Source organism: Camarhynchus parvulus, chromosome 14, assembly GCF_901933205.1.
Source record: "Camarhynchus parvulus chromosome 14, STF_HiC, whole genome shotgun sequence".
In the NCBI taxonomy this organism is placed as follows: Eukaryota; Metazoa; Chordata; class Aves; order Passeriformes; family Thraupidae; genus Camarhynchus; species Camarhynchus parvulus.
The window spans coordinates 12,226,701-12,254,296 of NC_044584.1; the positions used below are offsets into that span (position 1 = coordinate 12,226,701).

The 27,596-nt window shown below is 41.4% G+C and overlaps 1 protein-coding gene across 1 annotated transcript; it reads right to left on the minus strand.

The window, feature by feature from the left end:
* Nucleotides 1-1,993: 1,993 nt before the first annotated feature.
* LOC115908968 (nodal modulator 1) lies at nt 1,994-27,480 on the minus strand. The gene is made up of 31 exons (XM_030957951.1): nt 27,314-27,480; nt 26,957-27,046; nt 25,655-25,700; nt 25,119-25,219; nt 24,889-24,995; nt 24,624-24,696; nt 23,943-24,095; nt 23,133-23,270; nt 22,515-22,604; nt 21,799-21,904; nt 21,236-21,386; nt 19,929-20,106; nt 19,566-19,707; nt 18,584-18,715; nt 17,682-17,818; nt 17,320-17,407; nt 16,845-16,908; nt 15,968-16,063; nt 13,703-13,912; nt 13,338-13,420; nt 12,167-12,326; nt 11,929-12,055; nt 11,210-11,323; nt 10,431-10,558; nt 9,664-9,805; nt 8,796-8,879; nt 7,808-7,918; nt 6,361-6,462; nt 6,030-6,149; nt 5,377-5,469; nt 1,994-4,615 (listed from the first exon to the last, which is right to left on the minus strand). The coding sequence occupies exons 1-31, from the start codon at nt 27,443-27,445 to the stop codon at nt 4,484-4,486; spliced, it is 3,630 nt and encodes a 1,209-aa protein (XP_030813811.1). The 5' UTR covers nt 27,446-27,480; the 3' UTR covers nt 1,994-4,483.
* Nucleotides 27,481-27,596: the final 116 nt, after the last annotated feature.

A 27,596-nucleotide genomic window follows, 5' to 3' on the forward strand; every position in this document is an offset into this window, starting at 1 on the left:
GGGATTTAATTATTCTGGTATTGACAAAGATGAGAATTAAAGGAGGAATCAACCTGGCAACTTCCACAGGCAGTAGAAAACAAGTTTATCTTTCACTGTGTATTGAGCTGGTAGCTATGATAAATTCAATAACGGTCTGTGGGTGTTTAGTGCTTTATGATAACATATCATTTGGCTTCAAGCCACCACAGTCTTAGGCTATGAAGCTAACAAATAAGACTTCAGACAGCATTATGTTGCTAAGCTCAAATATTCCCAGAAAGATGGTGGGAGAGGAGGGGGGAGAACAAGGAAGAAGTGATATTTAAAGCAAACAGAGTAAATAATGCGATCAGGTTGATCCCAGCAACAGCAAAGCTGAAAGTGATAATGGAAGTTACTGGAGTAAAGCAATAACATATCAAATATAGACAGAAAGCAATTACAAAAGGTATAATAGAAAATTGAAAGGACAAGCTAACTGATGTAAAAAGCTCACAAAAGCTCTGTAAACATTCAAGGGGGAAAAGTTGTTAATAATAATCCATGAAGGCTCAGGGAATACTAATCATCCTTGAGCTGTTCTTCATTTGTACAAGGACATATGGGCCCATTCCAGGTTTAAATAAATGACTGAATGACAGAGATTAAACTCATTGAGGTTCTTTTCAAAGAAAAAAAAAAAGAGAATTCTGGCATCAGTCAATAATGCACCAAAATAGATTTACTGGAGTTTTAGAGATTTTCTAAAGCCACTAATCTATCTGCAAGGAAAACATGACTTACCACACATAAAGTGAACCCACTGCTGGGTGTGATGTGGGCCAATGCTGTTGTGCTCAGCTCAGGAAATTTGCTGCCTTTCAGGCCTTTTCTACATCACTCATTTTACTGCATTTACCTTTGCAAGAAGCCCAATTTAAATTACTTTCAGAATGGACAAAAATAGAACTACAGATGCTGTACAAAGCAAGGAATACTGAATGGCAGGAAAATTAGACACCAGTCATCTCAGGGTTCAATTCCACACTCAGCTTTCCTGGACAAGTCATTCTGGCAGAATTTCTAAAGCCATCTCACCTTCAAAAGCCTCACTGCTCAGTCCACACTTCCTCAGCACAGGGGTGCTCATTATTTAATAGAATTGCTAATTCTACAATGGCACTTCAAGAGTCTTTGTCTGAGGAACAAAATTCACACAAAGATGAACAGCAGCAGGAACCAAAGTGCTGTCTCAGATGGGCAATGCTGAAGGCCCACAGATTTGCCTATTTATTTTCCCAGTATGGACATTTTCTAATGCAAAAGAAAATACAAAAGGGTAACACCACAGCACTGAAGTGCCATGGCAGAGGATGGCCTGATTGCTGAAATTTCATCTTTCTCTCTCCTTGGTGGGTTAGAGAAGCTGGCAACATTCATATTCTGCTGAGTAAAAAGTAACCTGGTAGGAGAGGGGGGAGAAGCCTTGGTCACATTATCAGCCCACAAAGAAGCAACACAGATTTGAGAGATTTCCTCCTGAAATTCTGCCCTCAGTGGGAAGGGAAGCACTGAGCTATTTTAAGTATTTGTTTTCTTGCTTTTAAAGCACATTTGTTTTTTTTTTTAATTGCTGTATCTTTGACACTGGTGGTGCTCATGCTAATCAAAAACACTTGTTTTTGGAGTGTGACAGACATCTAATAAAGAAATATAGAAATTAAGCTGAACCATCTATAAAGAAATTCTAAAATTCAATATTAATGATCCAGTTCAATCTTAAACAATAGAGTTTTGTGAATCACTGATGAATCAGCTAAATATATGTAATATTCACTGTTACTTTTGACAGAAAAAATAACTAACATGCATTCTCTATGCAGAGGGCCTTTCTCTCATTTCCCACAGAATTCAGCCATTTGCCCATATTTAGCTCACCAAGCAAATAAATTAATCATTTTTTCACTACTGTGCCTGCAAAAAAGAATAATAAAACACTGAGTCTTGAAAGATTTCCAGTAAGTCAACATACTGTGTTAGTCCCAGCCTGCATTTATTCTTTGCATTCACATAAATTAATGAAAGATGCAACAAGCAGCTTTAACTGATGTTTTCCATAATTTGAACAGGGCCAGTCCAACCAAGTACTGGAGTGTTAAGAGCACAAACTGGAACCTTGATATGCAGAGTGAGTGAAACCTGGGCATTGCAGCCAGCAGAGGACAGAAGGCAGTGCTGGCCTCAATCCCCCATTTCTGCTCCGAGTGCTGCTGCCCACAGCAGATCCTGTCTGTGCTCCAGAGCTGTGCCCAGCAGCAGGGCAGAGCCCTCTCCCCAGGGCTTGGTGAGGGGCTGGGGCACTGCAGAGGGGCCAGGTACAGCCCCTGCACCCCCAGTGTCTGTACAAACCCTCTGGCTGTGCCCACAGACACAGACCTGTCTGTCTGTCTGTCCTGCTTCATGCTCCTGGCTCTGGGCATTGCAAAGACCACACTCTTCTTTCTGCTTGGGCCTGTGTATCTGATTATTGGTTTCTATAAATAATTGAAGATACTGATTCTTTGGCATTTAGTTTTGTCTTAGAAAATTATCTCATGCTTTAGTTTTCCCTGTTTTCTCAGAGCACAACTTCTCTGCCAACTGAGGAACTTCAAGATACAGTTTTTGTAGGAATTAACACTTCAACAGCAGAATAAACCTCAAAACATGGGACTCATAGTCAGTCACGAGTGTGATGCAGAAGGCAAAGAAAAGACAATTTTGAAAAGAAACACTGGGCAAATTCTACATATAGAAGCAAACATTAAATTAGCAAGAACTGTCACTTTTCTTATTTTCTTTTTATTAACAGCAGTTCCAATGTTTAAGTTCAATCATCAGTCAGTCTCACAGTTCAGAGATCAGAATACGTGGAACTCCTTTGAGGCACATGGATATGTGCATTTCTTCCTCATACATTCCCCAAAGTAGCAATAACTTTCTTAACATTCACCAGCTCAAAATAGAAATGTACTGAAAATGTACAATTTATCATAAGTCTTAGAACACCTTGTCTTTTCCCCATATATTTCATCACAGCAATACGAAATTCAAAGTCTTTAAGTAGAGCATGATAATTTATTAGAGCTTCATCTCAAGCTCTATACATAATGCTTTTTCAACATTCTACATTCTTGTTATGGTCCTGACAAATTTCCCTCTGACAGAATCATCACCAAATGAAGTTTTAATTATTTAGGCCCAAACTCTCACAAAGTGCAAAAAAAAATCAGGGTAAAACCTTCAGCATCCAAATTTCTAAGAATGGTGGGGCTTGTAAGCTTAAACATTTAAATGTAAGGGGACTTTTATTTCAAGTACTGCAAAAGAGAAACATTGCCACTTACTGGCAGTACCAATGTCTTTGCAATATTTGTAGGCATTTATGTGCATCTTCAAATGCTCTGTTAACCTTTACAGTATTTGTCAATAAAAAGCCCCATTAACATTTAAACTGTGTATGTCCAACTACCTACTTCAAGCAGGAATCAAAAGAGAACCTGTAAGAAACAGGTTATTTATTACAGACTACATTGTGCACATGGGAGATTTCAGAGAAAGTCACATTCCTTACAGTTAAAAAATCCAAAAGGTAAAAAAAGGTTAAAAAAAATATCAGTCATTAATTGGGAAAAGGCTGAGCATGGCCTGAGCAGGAGATGCGACCACCATGGGTGAATGGCAACACAGAGAACACAGTGCAGCTTTGGAAAGAGTAGTGCAGCTTTGGCAAGAGTAGAGCAGCCAGCTGGAGCCACCTCAGGAACACTGGAGGTCTAAAGAGATCACACTGGACAGGAAACTAAAACTGAAACACTGTTTTTGCAGTAGGAACATCAGAACTTACCTGATATTAACAACTAACCTTACCTGACATGGAGAATTTGTCTTCATTGGGCAAAAACTTAATCAAAGATAACATAATCACTGGACAAGAACTGAAATCAGACAGACTCTTCAATCAAGCTGCTGAACTGGAAGTGACAATGACATAAGTCACCAGTCTACCTACTTCCCCTAGAATTCTGTTTCAAGCAACACTAGTTGATTTAGATTTAGTAGAATCCCTGTGTGCTGCTTCTGTAAAGTCAGTATTTCAAAATGTAAGGAAAAATCATTCCAAATTCTAGAGACTGAAATTGAAATCAAGTATTATCTATTACCACTGCTTTTATAAATCATTAATAAGGACAGCATGACCTGTTCCAATGAAAAGGGAAAAAAAAAGCATTAATTGTCTTCAAGTATGAGAGATGCACTCACAGTAACAGCAGAGGCATTCATTTAATCACTTTACAACAGGGAAATCTATAGACTCCATAGAAAATTTACAACCAAAATGGAGCTACTGTGACAAATGGTGCTCATGTAGCAAAACCAGAAAATGTCAAGTCTGCAAATTCAACAAAGATGTGTTTTAGTGGCTTTGCCTCCCCGGGCTCCAGTCTGACAGAGCGCCATTCAGCCAGTCCCTCCTTTCAGCTCACGTCCGTCTCGTTTTCTGTTTCTTGGTTTGTCTCTTTGCGTCCTCGGGGCCTCCGGTGTCAGAGGCTGCCTGCCCCAGGGCACGCACCCCCTGCAGCCTGGCTGTCAGCTGCAGCAGGAAGGGAATAAGCTGGGGACAAAAAAGGCAAGCAAGTTGTGGTTACAATGGTATGTAAGGGCTGAATGGTGTGGTTCTCTAGACTTGTAGCCCCTACCAGACTATCGCATCAATGGCACATCTGTGGCAGCAAATCTTGGGGAGGAATCAAACCAAACTTCTGGGAATTTCTGATAATCAAAATCTAAACTGATTGCTTGAGAGGAAATCAAACTGCACGGACAAATTTAATTTCTCTTTTTGGTAAAACAGAAATCCAGTCATATCAGAAAAGACTAGAAGAGCACAGCTTGATAACAAAGACAGAGGGGGTGTATAGCAGGTATTTGTATTCCTCTTGAGAGCTTTTGAACTAGGGAGGGTATAAAGCTAAAGAGACCAGACCTGAAGACTTGCAAGACTTTTTCCAGTCAGATAGTGCCTGAAGCCAATAAAACAATTATTTTCATTCCAATTATCACTGAGTCTGGTTATCTGAATTTTAATGATGCTGTATTGTTTTTGTTTTCCTCTCAGAGCGATCAAATGAGAAACCAAAATTCAGCCACAACACAGGAACTCAACTTCACACTAAGCTGTTATAAAGGAAGGTAACTGTCCAAAAACATGGCTACAGTTGTCCACAATAGCTACATTGTGGCTTTTCTTAGAATCACATAAAGGGACTGTGACTGCAACTCTGTCTGGGTAACAAACCCTCCCTGGGCACAGTGCAATGTATCCATGGGCAGGACAGTAACATTTGGGCAGGAGCAGGAGCAGCCCTGACCCACCTTATCGTGGTTGTACCCAGCCAGCAGCAGCAGCAGCGTCAGCGGTAACGCGATGTAAGACCCTTGGGCAATGTCTTGTTCAGGCAGCTTTCTCTGCAAACAGGGCAGATCATGGATTTTATTTCTTTTTTTAAGTTGACTGTGAAATCCCTCAGCTCTAAGAAACATCAGCAATGGGATCATGAAGCACATCCAGCCTTTCTTATCTCACTTCCTTCCAAGTGCTGTTCTAGGATTTACTTTACTCCCCTCTTCAAAGCCACCCTCTGGATCAGTCACTCATGTTTTACCCCTTCCTGAGGTGTCTGCTTTGTAAAGCCAATTCACTGATGGTCAGTCTCCACTGACAGTCAGCCTGGTGTGCTTTGGTTTACCTGTCCCATGCTGCCCACACCTCTGTGACCCCACTACAGCAGCCATGCCAGCACAGAACCTTTCAGGCTCATCTGCACTCTTTCCTGCTGCTGTTTTATGTCCCCCTCCCATTCCACTGGCAACTGAACACACAGCAAATCTAAATTAATGCCATTCATAAACCTCTTTATAGTTACACTAACAGAAAGCTTGGCCAAGAGCACAAAATACATGCAGGTTATAACACCAAATACTGCTCCCAAGGTGAACACTGGAACATGAAAATATTTAGTACTTACAGTGGGACTGAAGACCAGTGTAATGTGTTTATGATATCCAATGGCAGTGAAAGAAACTTGAGGCAGGGTGTAGTCATACTGTGATTTAGACAATGTAGAATCCAGGAGCACCACATAATTCTGTGGGTAAAAAATACACTCAGGCTAAAGCATCAGGAGCAGTCCAAGACAAAATCACATTTAAAGGCAAAAGTCAGTTAAACAGGCTTCAAATCTTCCAAGATACTGGTTAGTGCAGCATGAATACACCTCTGCAGGCACAAATTACACTTCAGTGTCCTTAGGGAAAAGAATAAAGTGATCTAAGCTAATTTTCCAGCAATATTCTTACCTCTCCATCTCGGAGTAGTGGTGGGAAATGAAAAAACAGGGATAGGCCTAAGTTGACTGTATGAATTGGGTTGTCAAGATTTTCACTTTTGTAGAGCTTCACCTGTAAGTGAAGGAAGAAGCACAAACAAAGCATTTCCAAGCCTGCACCACAACAGATATTTCAGACATCCCACGCTTTCAGGGATAAAAGCATTTCCAAATTCATCATGTGTTTTTATAAACAGAAAGTTGTCAAGTAAGAACACCTGGAAATGTTCTAATCTGGGATGAGAAAACTTACAAAAGAGTATTTTTAGAGAACTTGAAATCATTTCGGAACAGCTGCTGTCTGACATTTTCACATTGCCAGCGTATGAAAAGCAGTCTGTGCTGTGGAGCACAAAACTGCTCTCACTTGTGTCTGGACCCAGTCTTAGCACAGCTTTCAGAGACAAGAATGCCTGAACTGGAGGCCAGGGTGATGACATGCACCCTTCAACAGCTCACATGTGGTACATGCAACACAAGGTCCCACGTAATATGAAGAAGGCACAGGCTTGGATAACTTCCATATAATCAAATTTTAACATCAATTCTTATTGGCTTAGGCTGAACTGCAAGGGTTTAAATTGCCCCAGGAAGATGGGACACAAGCTCAGGGGCTCTTCAGTAGGGTGAAACATTTTCCCTTCACACCTGCTCTGAGTGTTGGATCCTTTGGATGTCCCCTAAAAACCCAACAGCTTAGCAATGAGATCTTGGCAGGTGAGACGCATAACAAACTAGTGTGAAAGAAATCCAAGCACTGCATTTATATTGGTAGGTAACATTTCATGGAGGTTTTAAATCTGAGAAATGATACTGTAACTCCTACCCCACTAACACCTCTTGCAGACACTTTCAGCATTTGTGCCCTAAGCCAAATGGATCAGAGGTGTTAGCAAGCTTTTTCAGACCACAGTACAGTGTCCTGAATTTTGAAAATTTCAGTTTTCCTTTCTGTCTCATACTGTCTATTATAATATACTTTTAAATTCACATGTCCCATGGTATCAATGAATTCACATGGTATCTTCAGGTTTTGACATACAGGTCAAAAATTTCAGGTGTTCCAGGAATTAATGCAGTTCTCTGATACAAGGGACTCATTTCACCCTTCTTGTTTTGGTGCCCCTACAGACAGAGCATCCCAAATCAGGGAAATATATCCCAAAATGCACAGGCCAACCAGAGAAGGTGTTTCTTGAACATATTCCCATGAAAAATGGAAACATTAAAGCAAAGCATCAGGAACACTGCAATCTTCATTCAATCTGGGATTCAAATTCACCTTCATTAAACTATTAGTTCTAATTTGAATTAAATGTGTGCTCTGGCTATTGAACCATTTCCAGTGACCCTGCAAAAAAAATCATTGTGAAAGCAGAAACAAATACACTTGACTAAGATGAAAGGCTTGAACTTACACATAAAGTGGAGAGATATTCAGAGGCTGTAATTACATTTCCACTTAAATCAAACTGATTAATTTGCCGGAACGCTATAATATTAACGTCATCAATGTCACTGTTCCCAACCTGCAACAGAAAACACACTCAGGTTTTCACCAACAGAGGGACAGTTAACAAAGGACAGCAACACAACTGTTAACACAGCACAAACATCGCTGATCATTTTAAATAAAAAGTGGATTTTGTTCTATACTAAAGCTTTCCCAGTGCAAGTCCCTGCTCTCCAGAGTGCACAGCTTGCAACTGCAGACTTGGGCATTAGCAGCATGAGGCTCATGACATTAAGCTAAACTAAAAATGGAAGTCTCAAAAGCACAAACTATTCTGGAAAAGGCTGAGGTACATCCACAGGACTGCCTGATCTCAGAACACTGGCCTCAGTATTTTGCACCTGTGCTGAGAAATGCACAGAGATGTTTATACAGTTGAATAGTGTGGAATATTTAACAAGATTCCACCAGTTTTCAATGCAAAGTTATTACTACATTTTATAAAGATAAAAGTACTAGTCCAAATTATAATTTCACCTACATCAAGACTGCATGATTTGGAACCAATAAAACCTAACAATATCTCTCTGTCCATAACTAAATACAACTGTAGGACAATATGACAATTTATAACATCCTCAAGCTACCACTGCTTTGTTCCACATCAAAAAGAAAGGTATTCCATACATTTATTCTCTTGTTTCTGGATGCAGAGTTTGCATGACTGTGAAAGAATCCTTTTCACTTGTTTACTGTTTGGGCTTTATCTCACTTCAGTTTTGAGCTATGGTGCTGACACACAATATGGGGTCTATTTTTAGGGAGCTAACTTGCTGAAAAGCACTTGTCTAAACAGAATGCCTTCACTACACTGCTGCTGACAGAACAGACAGAATGCCTAGACAGACCCATTTCATATTTAAGTGATGCTACAAAAAACGAGAAAAAATTACCTCAATTGCTCGATGCTGTGGTAAAGCTCTTTCAATGTGATCATTGCCTTCAGCTTTGAGTTGGACATGATACACACAGCCAGGCTGAAAGCAACATTCAGATGATAAATTCCAACACTGAATAATACATACTTTAATTTTAGAGAGCAGTAAAGAGGATTTTCTGACACTCCATTTAAGATACACCACCCAAACAGATTTAACTCGATGCAGTTAAAGTTTTCCTTATCTCAAACAGAAAATTCAGCTCAAGAACACTATTAGGAGTGTTTACTGTCAGTAAATAAAAAAGGCTATATAGAACTTTCATTACTTTGTTGCATCACAGTGTTAAATCATCTGCTGTGATGAAGGAAAACACAGGATTAAAATCTGATCAAACATTGCCTTTTACTTTAGGAAATTGTTGATTGTTTCCATAAATTCAGCCTCCCCATTCCCTGAAGAACAGCTTACTTCACATACATGCTGTGCAACCACATCACACAGACAACCAGTATCCTGCTAACAACAGGCTGTTGGTATCTTCACAGGAGAAACTAAACACTTCCCCAAATTCTTTTGCCTATGAAAATTCCCTGCTGGTCACCCAAGCACTGACCAGGAGATTGTGTCCTGTCACACCAACTCAGTGTTCGTGGAAGCCAGCACAGTATGCTGCCAGCAAATTCACAGACTTACACCACAGGCTTTTCTCTTCCCCTTTTCTCAGGCTCAGTGTTCACTACTTGACAGTGTTTCTTCACACAGAGACTCAGGGGAGTCTGAGTTAGCAAACATGATGGGAAAACAGAACCCAGTGGCTACTGAACAGAACCCATTTCACTGCTCCACTGTCACACTGACAGAGCCTCCTCCTCCTCCTTACCCGAAGGCCACGGAGCCTGAATTTGCCCTCCTCATCAGTTATTGTGTCCTCTCCATAGATGCTGCAGTCCTTCTGTCCCACAGCTTCCACTGACACTCCCTGCTCAGGCTCTCCATTTAAAGAGGAAACTGTGCCATAACAGCTGGAGGTATAAAGAGAACAGTTGCTACAGATATGCAGATGCTGTTTAAATGCATATTTTAAAGACATTTTAGTGTTATAATTGATGGAAAAAGTACTTAATGTATTTACCATAGCATGAAGAAGAAAAGGGGTATTTATAATGTATGTATAAAACAGTTTAAATCATCAGAATCTGCTGCAGTTCAGAACACAACTTTAAGAATCCAAGTTTCCTAGACTCCATCAACAGCAATTCTTTCTTACCCCTGAGGGTAAGGAAAGTAAGGATCCTGAAGTCAGCTCTGAATTGGTCTACCATACCTAGAATAGTCCTCTCCACTCCCACTGGAGGCAGCACAAACAACTTCAGTGCCACTGAGAGAGTGCTTTCATAGCCATGGTTCCTCCTATAGCTCTGCCATCTGGGCTTAGCTATATATCCACAACCACCAAAAAAGGCCAAAAAAAGTGCTTGCATACAGCACAGTTAAGATAAATTAAGGCTTGGAAAGTCTCCTCCAAACCTGCAAGAACAGAGGTGTGCTGGGAGGAAACACATTTGGCACAACACATCCCAATACAGCCCATAGGATTTTCCATGGATTCCAGCCCATAGGATTTCCATTTCCATTGATTCCACTGACCTGTAAGCTGTTCTGTAACCAGTTATCTGGATTTTGAGATTTTGTCCTTCCTGCACTTCAATCATTTGTGATGATGGTTCAAACCGAAATTCTTTCATCATGGGTTTAAAGTAATATTGCCCTGGGCTCTGCAAAGAGGCACAAAACAATGTGTTTACTCACAGTGATGCAAAAACTCACCAACTCCAAACAAATATGCTTTGCAAGAGCTCTCTGAAGAGCTGAAGTGCTCTCTGTTCCAGCCACAGGTTAAACCTGTCACAAACTGAGCAGTGAAAAACAGGGAGCACGCTGGAGAATAAACTGATGGAATTCCACCTGGTGATAAAGGGTTAAGAGAGAAAGGAAACTACAGCCCTAAAACCTTACCACAAGACCTCAAGGACAGGAGAGTGACCACAAAAGAAGGATGTATGCAAAGAAACTATTCAAGCATGTCTATGCACATATAGATCAATAATGTAATTAGATTTCCTTCCCCCTAAAGACTCTCCAATGATCATCAACAAATTGGCTTGTTTCATGTTTACAGACTGCAAATTAGTAACTGAGATCAATCAACATCATCTACGACCTGTTGGGGAGAAACTTCTTGCCATGTTGGATTTCACATCTTTCATTTGCTAAGATTTTAAGTGCTGTTTATTCTCAGGAATCTGCAGCTCTCATGGTGGGTTAGGGTTTCAAAGGACACCTGGCACTCAGGAGAGCCCTGCTTGGGAGGGCAGAGTAACACAGCCCCACACACAGCCATGGTCAGAAGAATCATTTCAACTCACCAGATTGGAAAATGTCAGCATGCCATCGTCCTGTGTGAGGAGGTTGGAGCGAAACAGCCCTCCACTGAGGGACAAGAGAACTCCAGCAAGAGCCTGGTCATCCTCTGATTTGATCTGTTTTTGAAAAATCAGTAATTTTAAGTGTAAGTGAGGGTTTTTTACGGAGAAGGGCTCAGTTGAAAAGCCCCTTGCAGAGTGCACATGTGGGCTGGCTCTGAGCACTCAGCTGTGAGCAGAACTCACCACATCTGTGCTGCCCGTCCTGCCAGACCACAGGGCTGCAGAGCCCTCTGCTCCCAAGCCCTGGGCAGTCACAGCCCATGGCACACCATGTGCAGCCATTCTCTACCACAGAACACACAGGGAGGCCACAACAAAGCACCCTAAAGACTGGAACCAAGCACTAGCTGGACCAGACTACACCTTGAAAGATAAAACTCATTAAAACAGAGTGGTCCAACTCTATAAAAGCAAATGAAGCCAGTCTTTTGGACTCTATAAACTTTGCAAAGTATCTTCTGCATGGCAAGTCATGGTCTACAACTGAGCTCATCCACTGAGATTTATTTCCTCATGACAAAAATTATTATCCAAATAATAATAAATTATCCCAAAATCCCCCACCCATTTGTCTTTGGAAGACATGGATTAACTTTTTGCCTGTCCAGCTCCAACTGCACTCACTATTCATTTAGAACCCAAAATGTTCAGATCATTACCTCAAATGTCACCCCAGCAAGAGCAAAAGCTTTGAAGTCTCCAACTGTTCCCTCTACTGCAGTCAAAACAAAACCTTCCTTCTGAGCAGTGATTGTGTATTCCAGGTCACTGTGGAGTGGCCCAACACTTCAAATAAAAGGAGAACAGAACTTTGTTTCAGAAAGAACACTTGGATATCACATACACACTGCCTTTTAACTAAAGAATCCAAAGGTTCAAAACCAATCTGCTCATTACCTGTAAGTGCCTTTGTCATCAGTGAAAACTGTGATAAGTGCAGAAGTTGCTCCCTTCTCACTAATGACAATCTCAACACCTTCCAATTCAGGATGAATTTGCCCTTCCAGAAATAGGCCTGCTTTTCCATGAATCTCGATCAGCTTCCCAGGACAACTCTCTTGGTCATTGTGAAGGGGATTTAAGAAAAAAAAGGTCAAAAATACACTTGACACTCTAGCTTACAACAGGAGTTTAGTAACTTCCAAAGTGATCAGCTTTTATCTCAGAACAAGAGATCAATCCACACAATTTCATGGCCTCTCAACACATCTTACAAAATCTGAACAGTACCAAATGAGTAACTACATTTCAAAGCTATAAGCACATCCCCAAAAAAACCTTATGGATTTCTGAAGTGTTTGGATGTCTCAGTGAGTTACACACACTGCAGCCACATGGAGACAATGGCCATGAAACTTCCTTCTAGGCAGATTACACTGAGCTTTGACCACATTTTTTGAGTTCAAATTCAGGTCAGCATACGTCATGTTCAATGACATTAAGCAAAGTTTTATTTCCCACCCTCAAATGCAATTAGAATGTGCAAACAGAGTCACATGAAAAGAGACACTTAACATTTCCTTGTGATTTCAAACAAAATATGTTCAATTAAGAACCTGAGGACATGATGGACACTGACCTAACAAGCAGCATCAGTAACTCATGATAACCTTCACAATTTTGAAGTTTGTCTTTTTTTTGTGAATATTTTTATTACTGTAATCTAGTGGGGGGAAAAAATTAAGAGAAATGTGAATTTGGTAACAAATTCAAAACAGAAACCTTTTGCACAACTCTTTTTCTAGGTGACAGTACTATGAAAAATTCTGAGAATCTGGTGTAATACCCAGAACCCATGCCTTCCTCTTGTGCTAGGTGGTTTTTCAGCACTTGGAAGAATATTCTGCTGATAAAAACTGTACTTGCATCCTCTATCAAATAACTTCCAAATTCCAGAATTAAACTGGCCCAAAGAAATAGCTGCAACTGAAACTAACATTCCTAGCTTCCTAACTAGGAAGCTAACTTCCCTAACATTACTTTTTGAGTTATTCATATGTTTATCTACATACATACATTTCAACCATAAAAATCCACTCCTTTCAAACAATAAATTATTTACATTTACCTCCACTAACAACTGCTTCCACATAAGGTGGGTAGAAGAGCAGCTCTTTTGATGATGGTGTTACAGTAATTTTCTCTCCAGACCTGTAAAACACAAATAAGATACAATTAGAAGAAAATTAAATTAGCAGCTCTCATGTAGAGCAGAGTGCAAGAATGCATCTAAATACTCCAAGAAAAAAGTATTAACAACAACCTAAGCAAAATTCTTACTGTGGTACTAAGATTTCTTGTAGCTCAGAGTCACCAAAGACACCCAGCCAGCAGCTCTGTCCTACCTGGAATTGTGTCACTAGCCTGTTTGACAGAAACACCACACAACAGTACAAAGAACATGCCTTGTCCATTACTGGAGCTTGGTATTACCTTGCCCAGTATGAAAATTCATATAAGAATGGTCCTTGGAGCTCCTCCACCATCTCTTGCACTGGTGGCTTCGTTCCTTCCTCCTCCTGCCCCTTCTTTTCCCTCTCCTGCCGGCGGCTCTCGATTTCCGCCAGCTGCTGCTCCCGGCGGAGCTCCTGAACAGACCTCAGGGGCCCCAGAACTAAGGCAGGCTCACTGTCAATGGATGACCTGAAAATATGGAAAAAACCAAAATCACCTCCTGCCCTATATGAGAAAAGATCTTGTTGTATCTGTTAATTACTGCCTTTACACCACCACAGACAAGTCCCAAGGTATTTTTTTAACCCATCCCTCTTTAACTGCCCTGTTTATTCTGGTAAGAGCACAGGAGTGGTAAATGTTTAAGCAAAAGGATCAGTTTGCAACAGTACCTTTAACAAAGACCTAAACTAAAAGAGAAAGGCTGGAATGTCAAACCTGAGAACAAGAATACAGAAAGTACAAAATAAATAAAAATACTACTAAGCTTGCTTTTTTTTCCAGAACTAGAGACTTTTGTCTCAGAACCTACCTCTCAGGAGCAGAGAATACAAGGAGACAATAACTTCTATCAGACATAAATACTCCATGAGCCAGAAATTCCCAGGAAAATCCCTGAGTTCTCACTATCTGCCCTATTCATTTGAACGACCCAGCTATTTTGTCACTGTCCACCAAACAGATTACTAGATAAATTCAACTAAGTTGTCAGAATCAGCTCAGAATAATGCATTTTATTTCACTCTCTCTGATCTTGCATCCTCTCTTTTCTAGCATTTTCTTCTAGACTCCAATCATCCTTTGTATCTCAACAACACTCTTCTCCAACAGTCTGAATTCTCAGTGAGGACGGAACGTAAACGATCACAATCACTTTTCCTACAGCCACTTTGGATTACCAGCATAGTTCTGTCTCCTGCTTCAGCCTTCACCCATATTCCAGTTTGTCTTTTTAAGAGACATAGTTACTATTGCTCTATCACACTAAGTTTCATCAAGGCTTTATATTCTTTCTCTGCAGTCCAGACACAATACAGAAACATGTAATTTTTTTTTTCTGAAAGCCTATTAAAAATTTCTACAGGCACACACAATCTCAAGATACTCATAATACATTACTACAGTCTTATTTTTAAAACATACCAAGCCATTATCAAGAACTGATGAGAATCAGCTTTGCTTTTGGTTGAGGTTGTTCGGGGTTTTTTGTTAACTCAAAGTTAAAGGGTCACAGCCATGGATCTGGCACACAGACTTGTAAAAACACATGGATTGCTTTTAAACCCAGAGCTGTTCCCTTAATGCTGATGGCACTTCACAAACTGGAATTCAGCTGAAAAGCTTGAGGCAGGACTGATCAGAGATATCTGTGGCAACTAAGCTGCCTTCAAAGCACTGGCCAATAGTCTCCAAAAAGCCAACAAGCTGAGAAGGTTGGTACTATATTCACCTCCTCACTAAGTTGTTTTTAAAATCCTAATGGCTCTGCTGTCTCAGTGTCTCCTTTGCAGCTACTGGAGCTGCCCAGCAGTTGCACTGACAGGGTCATTAATGTTGGAGAACTCAAGGCAATGCTCTGCAGGTAATGTTTTCTGAAAAGATGTTTTCTGCACTCAAAAAGTTTGAGAACCCATAGCCTAGAACAAGTAGACACCAGCAGAGTATCAATAAAACACTCATCATTACCAGACACTTTCAGGCAGATTTGGCACCTCATACAATTAAAGCTGTTCACAAATCAGTGCTCCCTAGTGAGCTGTCTGTTCAGCTAAACATAAATTGGTGCATTAGTGTGCAATTACTCTGCATGTTTTTCCTTTTATAACCCTCCTCACACCAGTTACAATGCTCTAAAGCAGCAGACTCTCATTCTGAGGAAAGAAAAAAGGGAATATATGCCAGTGGCTTAAAGAGCTCAGATCTAAGCTAAAACAATACCCCTTGAATTCTGAAACATCAGTTCATTAAAGTATATAAAAACTCAAAAAATCATTCCTTTTAACCAAGACACAAAAGTAGGGAAGGGCAATGTTCAAATGATGAGAAAATGCTCAAATCAGGCTGGATTTGTCTCTCTCCAAAGAACTCAAAGCACATCTTAGCATTAAAAACCTCTTGCAGCCTAGGCTAGGATGCCATCCCCTTAGAAAGCAGCCACTGCAGCACTAGAACTGGAGTGAAGCTTTATGAGAGAAATGTCTTTTTCTTGCACTTTTTATAGCCCCATGATTTCTTTGTCCTTACTTAATGGTGACAGTCACATCCATCAGTTTATCAGTTACAATCGTGCCAAGGACATGGTGGCGAACTGCAGTGAGTGTCAGGATACTGGGAGAGGACCTGCACATCAAAGGAACAAAGACATGAATTCAAGTCCCCCTTCCCAAATAAACAAATCTTATTTAGCAGAGTCTGTGCTCTCACCCCTGAGACTGAAATGCTTTATAAAAGATGATACAGAATTCACACAGCAAAGCTGTAGTGCTGGGACGGTCATCTCTCAGAAAGGGAGCATTTCCTAACTCGAGCCCCAAAGCAATCCCTTCCTTTGAGCCTTCTGCTTCCTCTCAAGCTAAAGCTGATTAGATTGATTTCATATGTCAAATTGTCATCAAACACATCACCAGACCATTATCTATAAATAACTAATAAACTTGCCTGACCGAGGAAGATCAGCACTGCTTACTTGTGGTAAGGGTGAATGTTTATCCAGCTTGCAAAAAATGGGGTGAGCAGAATCCCACCACCAGAGGGACATGGCACCAGTGACATGCAAGGGCCTCTTAGCAATCTTACTGTCCTATCTTTTGCCTTTCAGCTCTCAGAAGCGAGTAACAGTTTTCACTGAAATAACTCTTCCCTGTTACAAAGCACACCCAACACTAAACAGACGGAAAGCTGCCAAAAACACCCATCTAAAATAACTAAAGCATCTTTAGTTCAACTAAACCTTCTCATTAGTTGATTTTTGTTACTTTTAAGACAGGAAGGGCAAGAGAACACATGTGGTACACCTTGCTAGAGCTTCCCTCTACACATCCTGTCCTGCTGAAAGCCAGCAGAAGGAAGCTTTATGGAGAATCATGCTGTAGGTGAAGGTGAGGAACAGTCACACTCTTACGTGTCGTAGGTGTAATACTCGTGCTCAAATTGGTGGCAGGAGCGTGGGGTCACCTCATACACACCTACAAACAGCAAGGCAAAGAATGACCCACTGAAAAAGTCAATTTTTAGAATAGGGGTATAGAAACAACTACAAAATTTGACTGTATATCTGCTGCCTTTCACACAGAAACTTTCTAATGTGTCTGACAAACAGAACCTATAAGAATGAGATTATTTTAACATGATCTTCATTCATCAAAGATGAAATGCTTCCACCACCAAGAAAAAAAAATAGTAACATTTTATTTCTGGAATCTAGATTTGGTAAAGGACTAAATAGCAGAATTCTAAAAACTTGGAACAGATTATTTATATACAGATGCAATTAAAACAATGCCTTTCAGAAGCCACAACAATTTTTTTTTTAGTTCTCAGCAGTATTAGTTAACTGGTAATTTTTCATTTTTGAACTAATATTTTTAAGCTTTTACCTGGCTTTGAAAGACAGAATCTGTTAACTCCTTTGGACAGGTTATAAACACCAACATTCTCTGGTCCATTTCCATCCTGATAAAATTCCTGTAAACCCACAGCACAATTCACTATTAACAACTACTTAACAACAAAATGAAAACAGTATTTGCCTAAAGATACATCAATGTATCTTTTGTAACACCCAACATCACAAGACCATTTTGCCAAACTTAAAAGACAAACCTTGAAGCACTCTAAACATCAATGTTCCATGCTCTGTGACCCTCTAGAGACAGGAGAAAGCCTTGATTCCAAACATAATCCAACCTGCCTTCAGAAGGTCATTAAAAACAAACAGGAACATTTGTTTCCTACATACCAGTGTGATTGCATGAGAAAGAGAACACCTCAGCATATATCCAGTCTGCCTGAATTCTACTCCTGACACATCTTCCTCCAAGACTTCCAATTCCAAAGATTTATTCTTCCAGCACCAGTCTTCATGTGCAATGCTTACTAGAATATACACCACACAAAGCATTTCAGTAATGCAAAACTGAGTAAATAAGAGCAGGTTTTGTGATATGAGAAGTTTGTGTCTCTCTAGTTTCCCTGGCAACAATCTGCAAAGATAAATACACGACAATGCCTGTAGTACCAGACCTGGCTCTCAGCACTGCAGCATCACCAGGAACCCAACACATCTACCAGGAAAGCTGTGCTATGAAAAGGAATAATGAAGCCTGGCCACCCAGGAAGGCTCCTCAATGGGCACTACCATTGTGACAGGCAAAGCAGCCTAGAGGACATTACAACCTAACCCAAATTTAACCTGGTGGAAAGATGTTCCCACTCCTGTACAAAGACTGCAGTCTATATACTCCTTCTATACCTTTCCCTGGAAAACCATTTATTTTCACAGGCCAAGGCAGGCTGGCCAAAATACAGATTGTTCTTAGGAGCAGCACTCTGGAAGCAGAACTAGAGTCTGTCCCTGTTCTTAGGCTTGGGACAAACTAGTTCATGATAAAGCCCACTTGCCCCTCACCAGCCATGCAGACCCTAGAACTCAGGGGAGCAGCAACCTTTGGGCTGACACAGGGTTAAACATCCAACATTAAGAAAACCTGATGCACTGTTATAAGGTATTTTTCCAGACTCTCTCAAGTTTCACAGCTGTGTTGGGCATGCTGCAAAAGGTATCCATGATAACAGAAGTGCTCAGATTAGGTCACAAATCGAGCTGCCAAGGTGCCCCCCAAGCCGTTCCCCTGCTCCTACCTTTGTACTTGCCCGGGAGCACCCCCTCGAAGGTGAAGGGCACCGAGTCCTTGCTCCCTTGCAGCTGCAGGCTGCGCTTCTCCCCCTGGCGGCTCACGGCCTGCAGTGACACGGTCAAGTCCCCGCACGCGTCTGCCAGGGAACACAGCACGTCAGGCTGCACCCCAAACACTGCCAGCCACACCTCGGGGTGCTAAATGAAATGCTAACCCCCTCCCAGCACAGGATGCTTCCAGTTAAAACTTGTTTCTTAGGCACATATCATGGGTTTTTGCATTCTGCAGATTTTGAGACTGTTAATCAAATTCTTTTATCTAATGGCAAGAAAAAACCTGAGATCAACATTAAATTCCTGGGTTCACCTCACTCTGCAGAGACTTAAGAGCTGAGTAAACACCTGAGAGGCAGAACACAAAGTGCAGAAGGACTCAGAGAGGAAAAAGGAAGGGTAAAAATGACAAAAATCAGGCTCCAATCATCATCTGCTAAAATCAGTGGGTAATCAAGAAAAATATCAGGAGAAAAGAACCTTAGACTGAAATAAAGACAAAAAGCTTATGAAGGAGAACAGAGGTTGAAAGCTTCTGCCAACAGCTTTAGCATCTATCCTACAGTTTTTACATGCACTGCTTTTTCCCCTTTTTTTTTGTAAACGTCTTTTTCCCCTCCAGTACTTCTCTCATTGATGTACAGTATCCCAAGCAGCAGTCAGGACGATTTCCTTCCAGAACCCACCCATTTTCTGAGGAAGGAAGACTTGCTTATCCCTACCAAGTATCAAAAGGAGGTACCTAACTTTACTCCAAACTTACTAGGTCACAACATCCCCCAAGGAGAGCTGCTTTTTCCATGTGCTGCAAGTTACATTTACTGATCTGCTGATGGGACCAACCACAGTAAGGGTCTTGATGTCAACAACACTCACACATGCAGTGCTGAAGTTCTCCATTCCATTGCCACTTCACTTTCACAATGGACTTACCTAAACAAGAGATCTTCCCCGAGACAGATGCCAAAAACTGAGAGAAGGTCACATCCATCACTGGTCTGTCAGCAACAGTGACAGGGAACATTTTGGGTTTCAAAGCCAACCCTGCTCTGGTTTCAGCCTCTGGAATAATTACCTGTAGAGTACATGACATCAAGGCATCACCACCTTTCAGACACCAGTCCAAAACCACCCACTCTGCTGTCTTCAATGCATTTATCAGAAATTAAAAAATAGAAATCTACTGTAAATCCCAGGCAAAGCAAAATCAGCCTCTCCAACATGCTTTCCAAAATTTCAAAATCTTCTAAAACACCATGACAGTCCTACAATGAGGAAATGAAAGCTCATTCTTACCTGAACATTGTATGCACCTGATTTTGCCTTGAAACAAAACGCCCCATGAGAGTCAGTTTCTGTTGTAACCAGTGATGCTTTGTCTTTGTCTTCAGGTATCATGGTCACCTTGTATTTACTGATCTGTTTGACTGTGTCAGGGAATCGAGTAACTGAGATGCGGCCGCACACACTGAACCTGTTACATAAAAGCCACTCATCAGAACAAGTATCTTGAGTTGACAAAGATGATAAAAAACCCTTGGTTTAGAACTTCCTTAAAAGTCAACCTCATTATGTTGAGGTAATAACACCTGAATTGGAAAGGATTTCTCCTGAAACAGAGATTTGCAAGCAACTTGTTTCACTCTTCCCTGTCACCAACCCAATTATTTCAAGCCTTTTTCCTTTTTTTTTTTTTTTTTGTGCTAAGCAGGCAACAGATTTAGGATTTAGTGTTAGGCAGGCAACGGATTTCTCCCCTCAGGTTTTAAATAGTTTCAAACGTTTTGTGATAAAAACTTTAAATATGACAGGTAATCCACTGGAACACAACCTTGCTACACCTACACTTGTGAAAGCACAAGACAAGATGACAAATCAGAAGCTGCTAAGTTTTGTTCATTGCCTTCAGCAGCACAACATATTTAGTTACTGAATAAATTGTACCCTATCATTGAGCAGTACACAGGGTTTTTTCTGATTTGCTGGCTACGTCTGTATGAGCTGACAGCTATTTGACTCAGTAAATTCCAAGTTTTGACTTCTCCAGACCACTGCCATTATTTCCTCCTCTGAAGTCCTGGACACAGAACCACAGCCCTTTCATCTTCCTCAGCTCAGGCGGTATCTCCCACCACTGCACAGCCTTGGACTCACAGTCAAGGCATCAAACAAGAAAAAAGACAATTCAGGTAAGGCAACAATGACCTTGAGAGTGAGCAGTAAAACGCAGAGGTTTGGTACAGCACTGCACCAGACAGCTGTGTGACTCCAGATACCCTCCTTCTGTGCAAGAGTGAAGTGGCAGAAAGCTTCTCTGTGGCTTTCTTGATTCACATACCATTCTAAAATTCTTAATTTACCCATGCCTTAGTGTCTTCATTTGCAAGGGAGAGCTTATTAAGAGGATGCTCTAAACCTGAATTATTACTGAACAAAATACTGTGCACAAAACATGCATTCACGCTGCCCTATTTACCTTTAATTTCTTCAGCAACACTTAGCTCCTGACAACACAATTCTGGGCATGGCATGGAAGTGATCACCCGTTTTCACAGCCTCATCCACACATCAAATTGCATTTTCATCCTGACACCAATCCTTACCCTGTTGCAATGATGTTTGCCAGCTGAGGTGTATTTGGTGCAATCTTCACAGTAATAGTATCAAAAAACAGGTGTTCTTTCCTGGCATGAATTGTGTATGTACCTGTTGTGATGTTCTCAAGGCGGAAAGAGCCATCAGCTTTTGTCTTCACTGTAACAAATAACAAGAGTTAAAAACCAGAGCATATGTTAACCTTATGTATCAACAGATCCAGAGGATATGCACTGCTTTAGGCTATTTTTAATTCATATTACACAACAAATAGTTTTATGCTTTTTTACTAGATGAACCTTCATTTCTGTATTTCAAAAGTACAGTCTGGCATATGGTTGAAAGCAATTAAGAAATTTTCAACTGCCAAACAAATGAATATTTAATGCTCTCATCTAAACCAGAAAATGCAAAATTTATCAACTGCATGAAATGCACTTCAATATTTCAAATAAATTGCAACAAAAGCAGTGTATTATCCTAAAGGGTTAATTCCACATCATACACTAGTCCTGTACTTGAGTTTCATAAAGGCTTCCCTGTAGCAACAAAGATCAAGAGCACTGCATACCTTTAATCTGATTGTTCAGAGTCACAGTGGCATCAGCAACTCCTTCTCCTTCAGGACCATTCAACACCCTGCCTGTGACAGAGAAACCCATCACATGGAAAACAGGCTGAAATGGGAAAAAATCAACATCATTCTTTACTCAGGAAATGCAAACACACACCTACAGCAATCAACACCGTTTTCTCCCCACACACATATAAAGGAAACTTATTTACAGCTCTAGGAAAAAAATGTTACCAGGATAATCACTGTGAAAGTACAAACTGATCTCCAGGCAAACTGTTCCCCTAAGTACAAAACACACATTCTCAATTTATCTGCACTGGTACAGCCCAGAGGGCCACAGTCACAGCTCATAATGCCATTACACAAGGCACTCTGCAAACCAGATAAACCTACAGGTCCTTCTCCAGAGATGTGACAATCTCAACAAGGAAACATAGGCAACTTGGAATATTACTGCCTTTTTGCAACACTGACATGAAAGTGAACACAGGAGACAGCTTTGCCCTATTTTGTTTCTTCCTATTGAAAGGGACCAAAGGACAGAAACACAGCACAGTATTAGAAACTGTCTTCTACCTGCTGTGCATAAACAAGTGCCTTCAAATTCTTACAAAGAAGTTTTTCCACAATTCAGCTGCTTTCTGCTAAAATCAGTTAGGCTTTTACAGGAATCAGTGGTACAAAAGGATTATTCCCTCTGCAGGCCTTACCTCAATCTGTAAACTGTCATGCTCTACAAGGAAGTCCAGCCTGGATGGAGCAACATCAAAGGTGATTCTCTCTCCCCTGTAGAATGGGATCTGAAAGAAGACACATGGCTTTGACTCCTAATCTGTGATGACAGAATGGTTTTCCTCTATAATTTTTCATGTTCTTACCAACATCAGACACCTCTACCAAGGGTCAAATGAGCTGCAAACCTCCTGGAAAAAAACTACTCAGAGGCATGGAGACACAAATATGGGTAATATTTCAAGACTGATGGAAACCATGAAATTATCAGAAAAGATGGAAGAGTAACCCTCTAGTCAGAATACAGCATACTTGGATGTGCAAGAGCTTACAGATAGGAGACTCTATGATTGCTAGAAGGATTAAAGGAATGAGAGAAGCCTGAATCCCGTTTGTAGAGCACAGACTGAGAATGCAGGACCATCACTTCAGGCAGTGCACAGAGAACATGCTCCCACAACATTCAGATGTAAGAAAGAGAATGGGAACAAAAGGAACAGTTTAAAGGGGAGGAGGTGGCAGTAGCACACTCTGGTTTAGAAAATGAAAGTTAACAACCCACTCAATAGAAAAGCAATGACTTTCTAGTCACTTACCACAGTGTATTTCCCACTTGGCAGAGAAAGAAAGCTGAAAGATCCATCTTCTTTTGATACAACATTGCACAAGTAGGATAAAGACTCATCTCTTGATTGGAACCCATCCACAGGAGAAATACTGCAGCCCACAACATCCTGTAGTAATAAATGCAATACAACTTTTTGTCTCAAAGAACACAGAAAGTAATTGGGGGGGAAGAGGGATACAGGAGGGTCAACTGATGGTGAAAGACTGATGGGAAGCATAAAATCATTTTAGAGGCAAAGTTTGATGACATGGCTTAAAATTCATGTATAGGTAAAACAGGAAAAAACAGCAAATAATCAACTTTATGGTAACAAGGACAGAACACTGGGAAATTCAACATCCCCAAACTGAACCATGTGTCTTAAGTGACTTCAGTTCTTTGCACAGGGTTAACATTGCAGAACAGAGCTCAGCTCTAGATGACCAAATGTTTCATACTCATTTCTTAATGCATTTGTAAGGTGGCAATAGAAGCTGTGGAACTTTGTCTTCCCATCAAAAGGGCAAAGAGTAATAAAGATGTCATGCTGAAGACTAATTACAGCTACTGTACAATGAATTATGAAATAATTCCATGGAGGTCACGTTGGATTACAAGGGCCTTGTTAGGGGGAAAAAAAAGAAATCACACAAAAGAACCAAATGCAAAAATACAGTTTAAGGGATTGTACAAACCAGTGAATGACAGATGAGTATCAGGGCAATATGAATCTAGAAGCTATTTGGTTTTTCTTATTTATAGCCATACTCATATTGAAAAGGCACTGATCAACCATTACCTCTTTAGAGACTGAAGAAGAGAAAAGGAGAAACATGACCCCTTTCATGGGTTCTCCATCACTCCTCACAGACCCAGAGACGTTGTAGCCTGCAACAATCAGGGGGCTGGCAGCATAAGCATTGGAACTTGTCACCCGCACCACTGTCTTGGCCTGAAATACAGAAACAAACATTTTCATCAAAAGCAGGCATCAGGTCTCATTTACAGCACTCAAAAACAATCAGAGACTGCACATTCAACAACAGGAACAGAAGCCAGAGCAGCAGAACTCAAAGAGGGTCTCCAGACTACTCAATACACTAAGACATGAAAGCAAAGATACTTTCTAAAACATTATTTTTCCTGCTTCACTGATATAGGAAACGGTCAGGATATCAGAGCTCCTCAAAAAACAAGAAGTTTGGGAGAGAAGGATTTGAGCTACAATATTCTTACAAAATGTATGGGATAGAAGATGGAAAGCAAAAGCAAAAGCTCATTTTGGCTTTCCCTGGCTGGCCTCACTATCTCCAAACTGGGTCTGCACAAGGCAGTTTCTTGCCTACCTGAATTAGATGTAGAAAAACTCCAGTAACTCTGTCCACCCACAAAGCCCCTTCCTCACACTAACTAATTCAGACAAGGCCTAGCAGATCCATCCTCTCTAACCAGGCAAACCAGAACTTGTGTAGGTCCTAACCTCTTTCAACATCCAGGTAGGGTGCGATGCAAAGATTTCATATTCACCAGGAAGCACTTTAAAGAAAGCAAACCTGCAAGGCAAGAAAGGGATTAAGTCTCTTCAGAAACAGCCACAAGCATCTGTTCACAGAAAAACAATTCAGACTCTATTCACATGTTAGAAAAAATACTTCAGAACTCTTACAGTCCCAGCCAGTATGGCAGAATTGAAAGGATCTTGTGCAAATGAACAGATGAATTAAGTATGCACCACCCACACTCACTTTCCTCCAGGTTGTGTAATAGTTGTTTGTATGTTTATGTCACTGCCAGCATTTCTCAGTACAACCTGAACTCCAGCAGGACCTAATGTCTGACCTTTGCTGAGAACCTGTCAAAATAAAAAGAAACAGAAGTATAAATGAATGAAAATAACAGGTAGAGCTGAATTTGAGTGTGTTTATGAAGGGTGAATTAGCATAAGGTGGAATAAATGAAGATAAAGGAGTCTAACCTTTCCATTCACAGAAAATCCTGTGAACACAAAGTTAATATCACCTCCCTTTGTGCAAATGTCATTAATGCCATCCACATGGATGTCTACACTGGTTGGTTCTGGAAGAGAAGAACGATGAAACAGCATGAGAGTTAGTGAGAGAGCAACCACAAAGAAACTCTGCTTCAGCTTTACACAACTGCGACAGAAATGTATTCATTCAAGCATGGCAAGCGTTGCTCTGGAAGCCTTTCTTCAGCAAAGGTAAAGCACCCCCAAATCCTGACTCTGAAAATCCTCTTTCCCTCTTCCCACTGCAGCCATTTCTGTCAAAAGCCCACATTCCTTCAAATCACTTCAAGGGTTATTTTGTCAGTGTCTACCACCCAGCTTTACTTTCCCCAGGTACAGAAAGTACATGTCAGTTATTAAACCATGCAGTATAGTTTATAGGTTTGGAAAAGTGCCCCATTTTCCATGCCAGCTGCAAGTTGGAGATAGGTCTCCCACTGCAGATACAGTGTCCTATTGTAAAAAGACATACAACCACTTACCAAAACTCCACCCTAGGGGAGGCTCAATTTTAAGAATGAAATCCCCCTAAAAAAATAAAAAGCAATAACTGTCTTTATTGATCTAAATTTAATTTAGCTAACAAATGAGAAAGTCAGAACACAAGCATCATGCTGCAGGGAGGAACACAAGACTCTAGGGCACCCATATTCACCATTCTCCTTTCCTCCTGCCAGTTCAAAGCAGCTGCCATATCCACCCAGACAGGCTGGGATGCTGGGCTCACATCCAGCCACGAGCAGAAATTAAGTATCACCGTGTTTATCCTGCTTCCAGCACAAACCTGGCTCACAGTCAAGCAGCTCAGTGCTAGAAAGTGTTCAAATCTACCTCCACCTGCCCCAACAGATGGGCTCTAAATCAGCCTTTGATAGTTCCACTCGACCATTCTGCCCAAACACAGGGTAACAAAATTCCAATCCTTTTAAAAGCTCTGATCCAAAAGGGTATTAATCAATACAGGGATCCTCTTTGTATCGGAGAGCACCACATGTGTTCTGCCACACATATCCTGAAGTTCACCCCTGGAAAGGCTCAAAGGCCTAAGAATGAAATCACCAGGATCAGAAAGCATGTTACAATCTTAGAGTGGGAAGGGAAGGAATTATTTGGTGGCTGGACTAGATGACTTTCAAAGGTGCCTTCCAATCCAAACCATTTTGTGTTTCTACCTCTGAAGCCTAAGTTAACTATCTCCTTAAAAGAGCACAACACCTTGGCTTGTATTTAATTTAATTTGAATGTAAACACCTTTCCAACCTAAGCAGACATCAAATTACTGACACATTCTGAGTCTCCTGGATCATTATTTCCATTAAACATTTTTAATATCTGCAATTAACCATTCAGGGTATTTTCAATTCAGTCATACCAAAACACCTTCTCATATACATTTATTTCCATTTCTACAGGTAAAAAATCTGAAAGCTTTATCTGTACTCTGTAGGAGCCTGTACTTTTTGTGCAGTATTTGTACAGCTACAGCACACAGCTGCTGGCAGGAATTCAGCTCCCAGTGCTGCAGTCATTCCAATAAACAGCAAAAACCCAATACTGCAGCCACAGTTAGCTGGCTTTTCTCTTCATAATTAGCACTGGGAAACGAAGTAGTTGCTTTACAAAAAGAAACAGCTGAAACTTTGATCCAAACCAAACTAAGTGATGTCCTGATTCAAATGTTTCATGGGTGGGTGTTGCTCTGAGATTTAATATGCCAGCAGAACGAGGTGGAGGCAGCTGCTGCCTCCAGCACAGAGGGGACAGCACGGGTATTTGTGTCTTACCTTGTCATACAGGGGAATCATGAAATACCCATTGTTCGGAGCACAGTCTGTCTGGTATTTCAGAGTACCATGTTTTGTATATAACTTAATCTAAAAGAAACAAACAAAACAGACACAAAGATATTTTTTTAAAGGCGAGGAGCGCTGGAACCAAGCACTTTCTAACCCAGTGCTGTAACACAGTGGCAGCAGCAGCTGTAACACAGGGGGCAGCAGGACACGGTTTATGACAAGCAGGCTGCAGAGTGCCAGGCTGAAGAAGAGCCGCAGCTCCTCCGCCACCGGTGACCGCGGCCCGGGCGGCAGCGCCCGGCACGCCCGGCAGGCAGCCAGGGCCAGCGGGGCGGCGGCGCCCACCTCGATCAGGGAGTAGTTGATCTCCACGTCGGACTTGACGAAGCCGCCGCAGCCCACGACGATGTCCTCGGAGCCCCGCGCCAGGGCGCAGCACAGCGCGCAGAGCAGCGCGGCCGCAGCCCGAGGCCGCATCCCCTCAGCGCCGCCACCGCCCGCAGCCAGCGCTGCCGGAAGGGCCGGGCCGGGCCGGGCCGGGCCGGGCCGCCACAGCGCCTCCTGCCGGCCCGGAGGGCTCCGGGCGCTGCCCGGGGACGCCCCGCTGGACCCGCCCCGCCCCGGTCCC

Excerpts from the sequence above, each read along its gene's own strand:
- LOC115908968 (XM_030957951.1), bottom strand. The coding sequence starts at position 27,445 with ATGCGGCCTCGGGCTGCGGCCGCGCTGCTCTGCGCGCTGTGCTGCGCC. Across the intron at positions 16,909-17,319 it reads ATTCTGTCTTTCAAAGCCAG|GTGTGTATGAGGTGACCCCA; the intron begins GTAAAAGCTTAA and ends TGCTGTTTGTAG. Across the intron at positions 7,919-8,795 it reads CACAGCATCGAGCAATTGAG|GTTGGGAACAGTGACATTGA; the intron begins GTAATTTTTTCT and ends TTTCTGTTGCAG.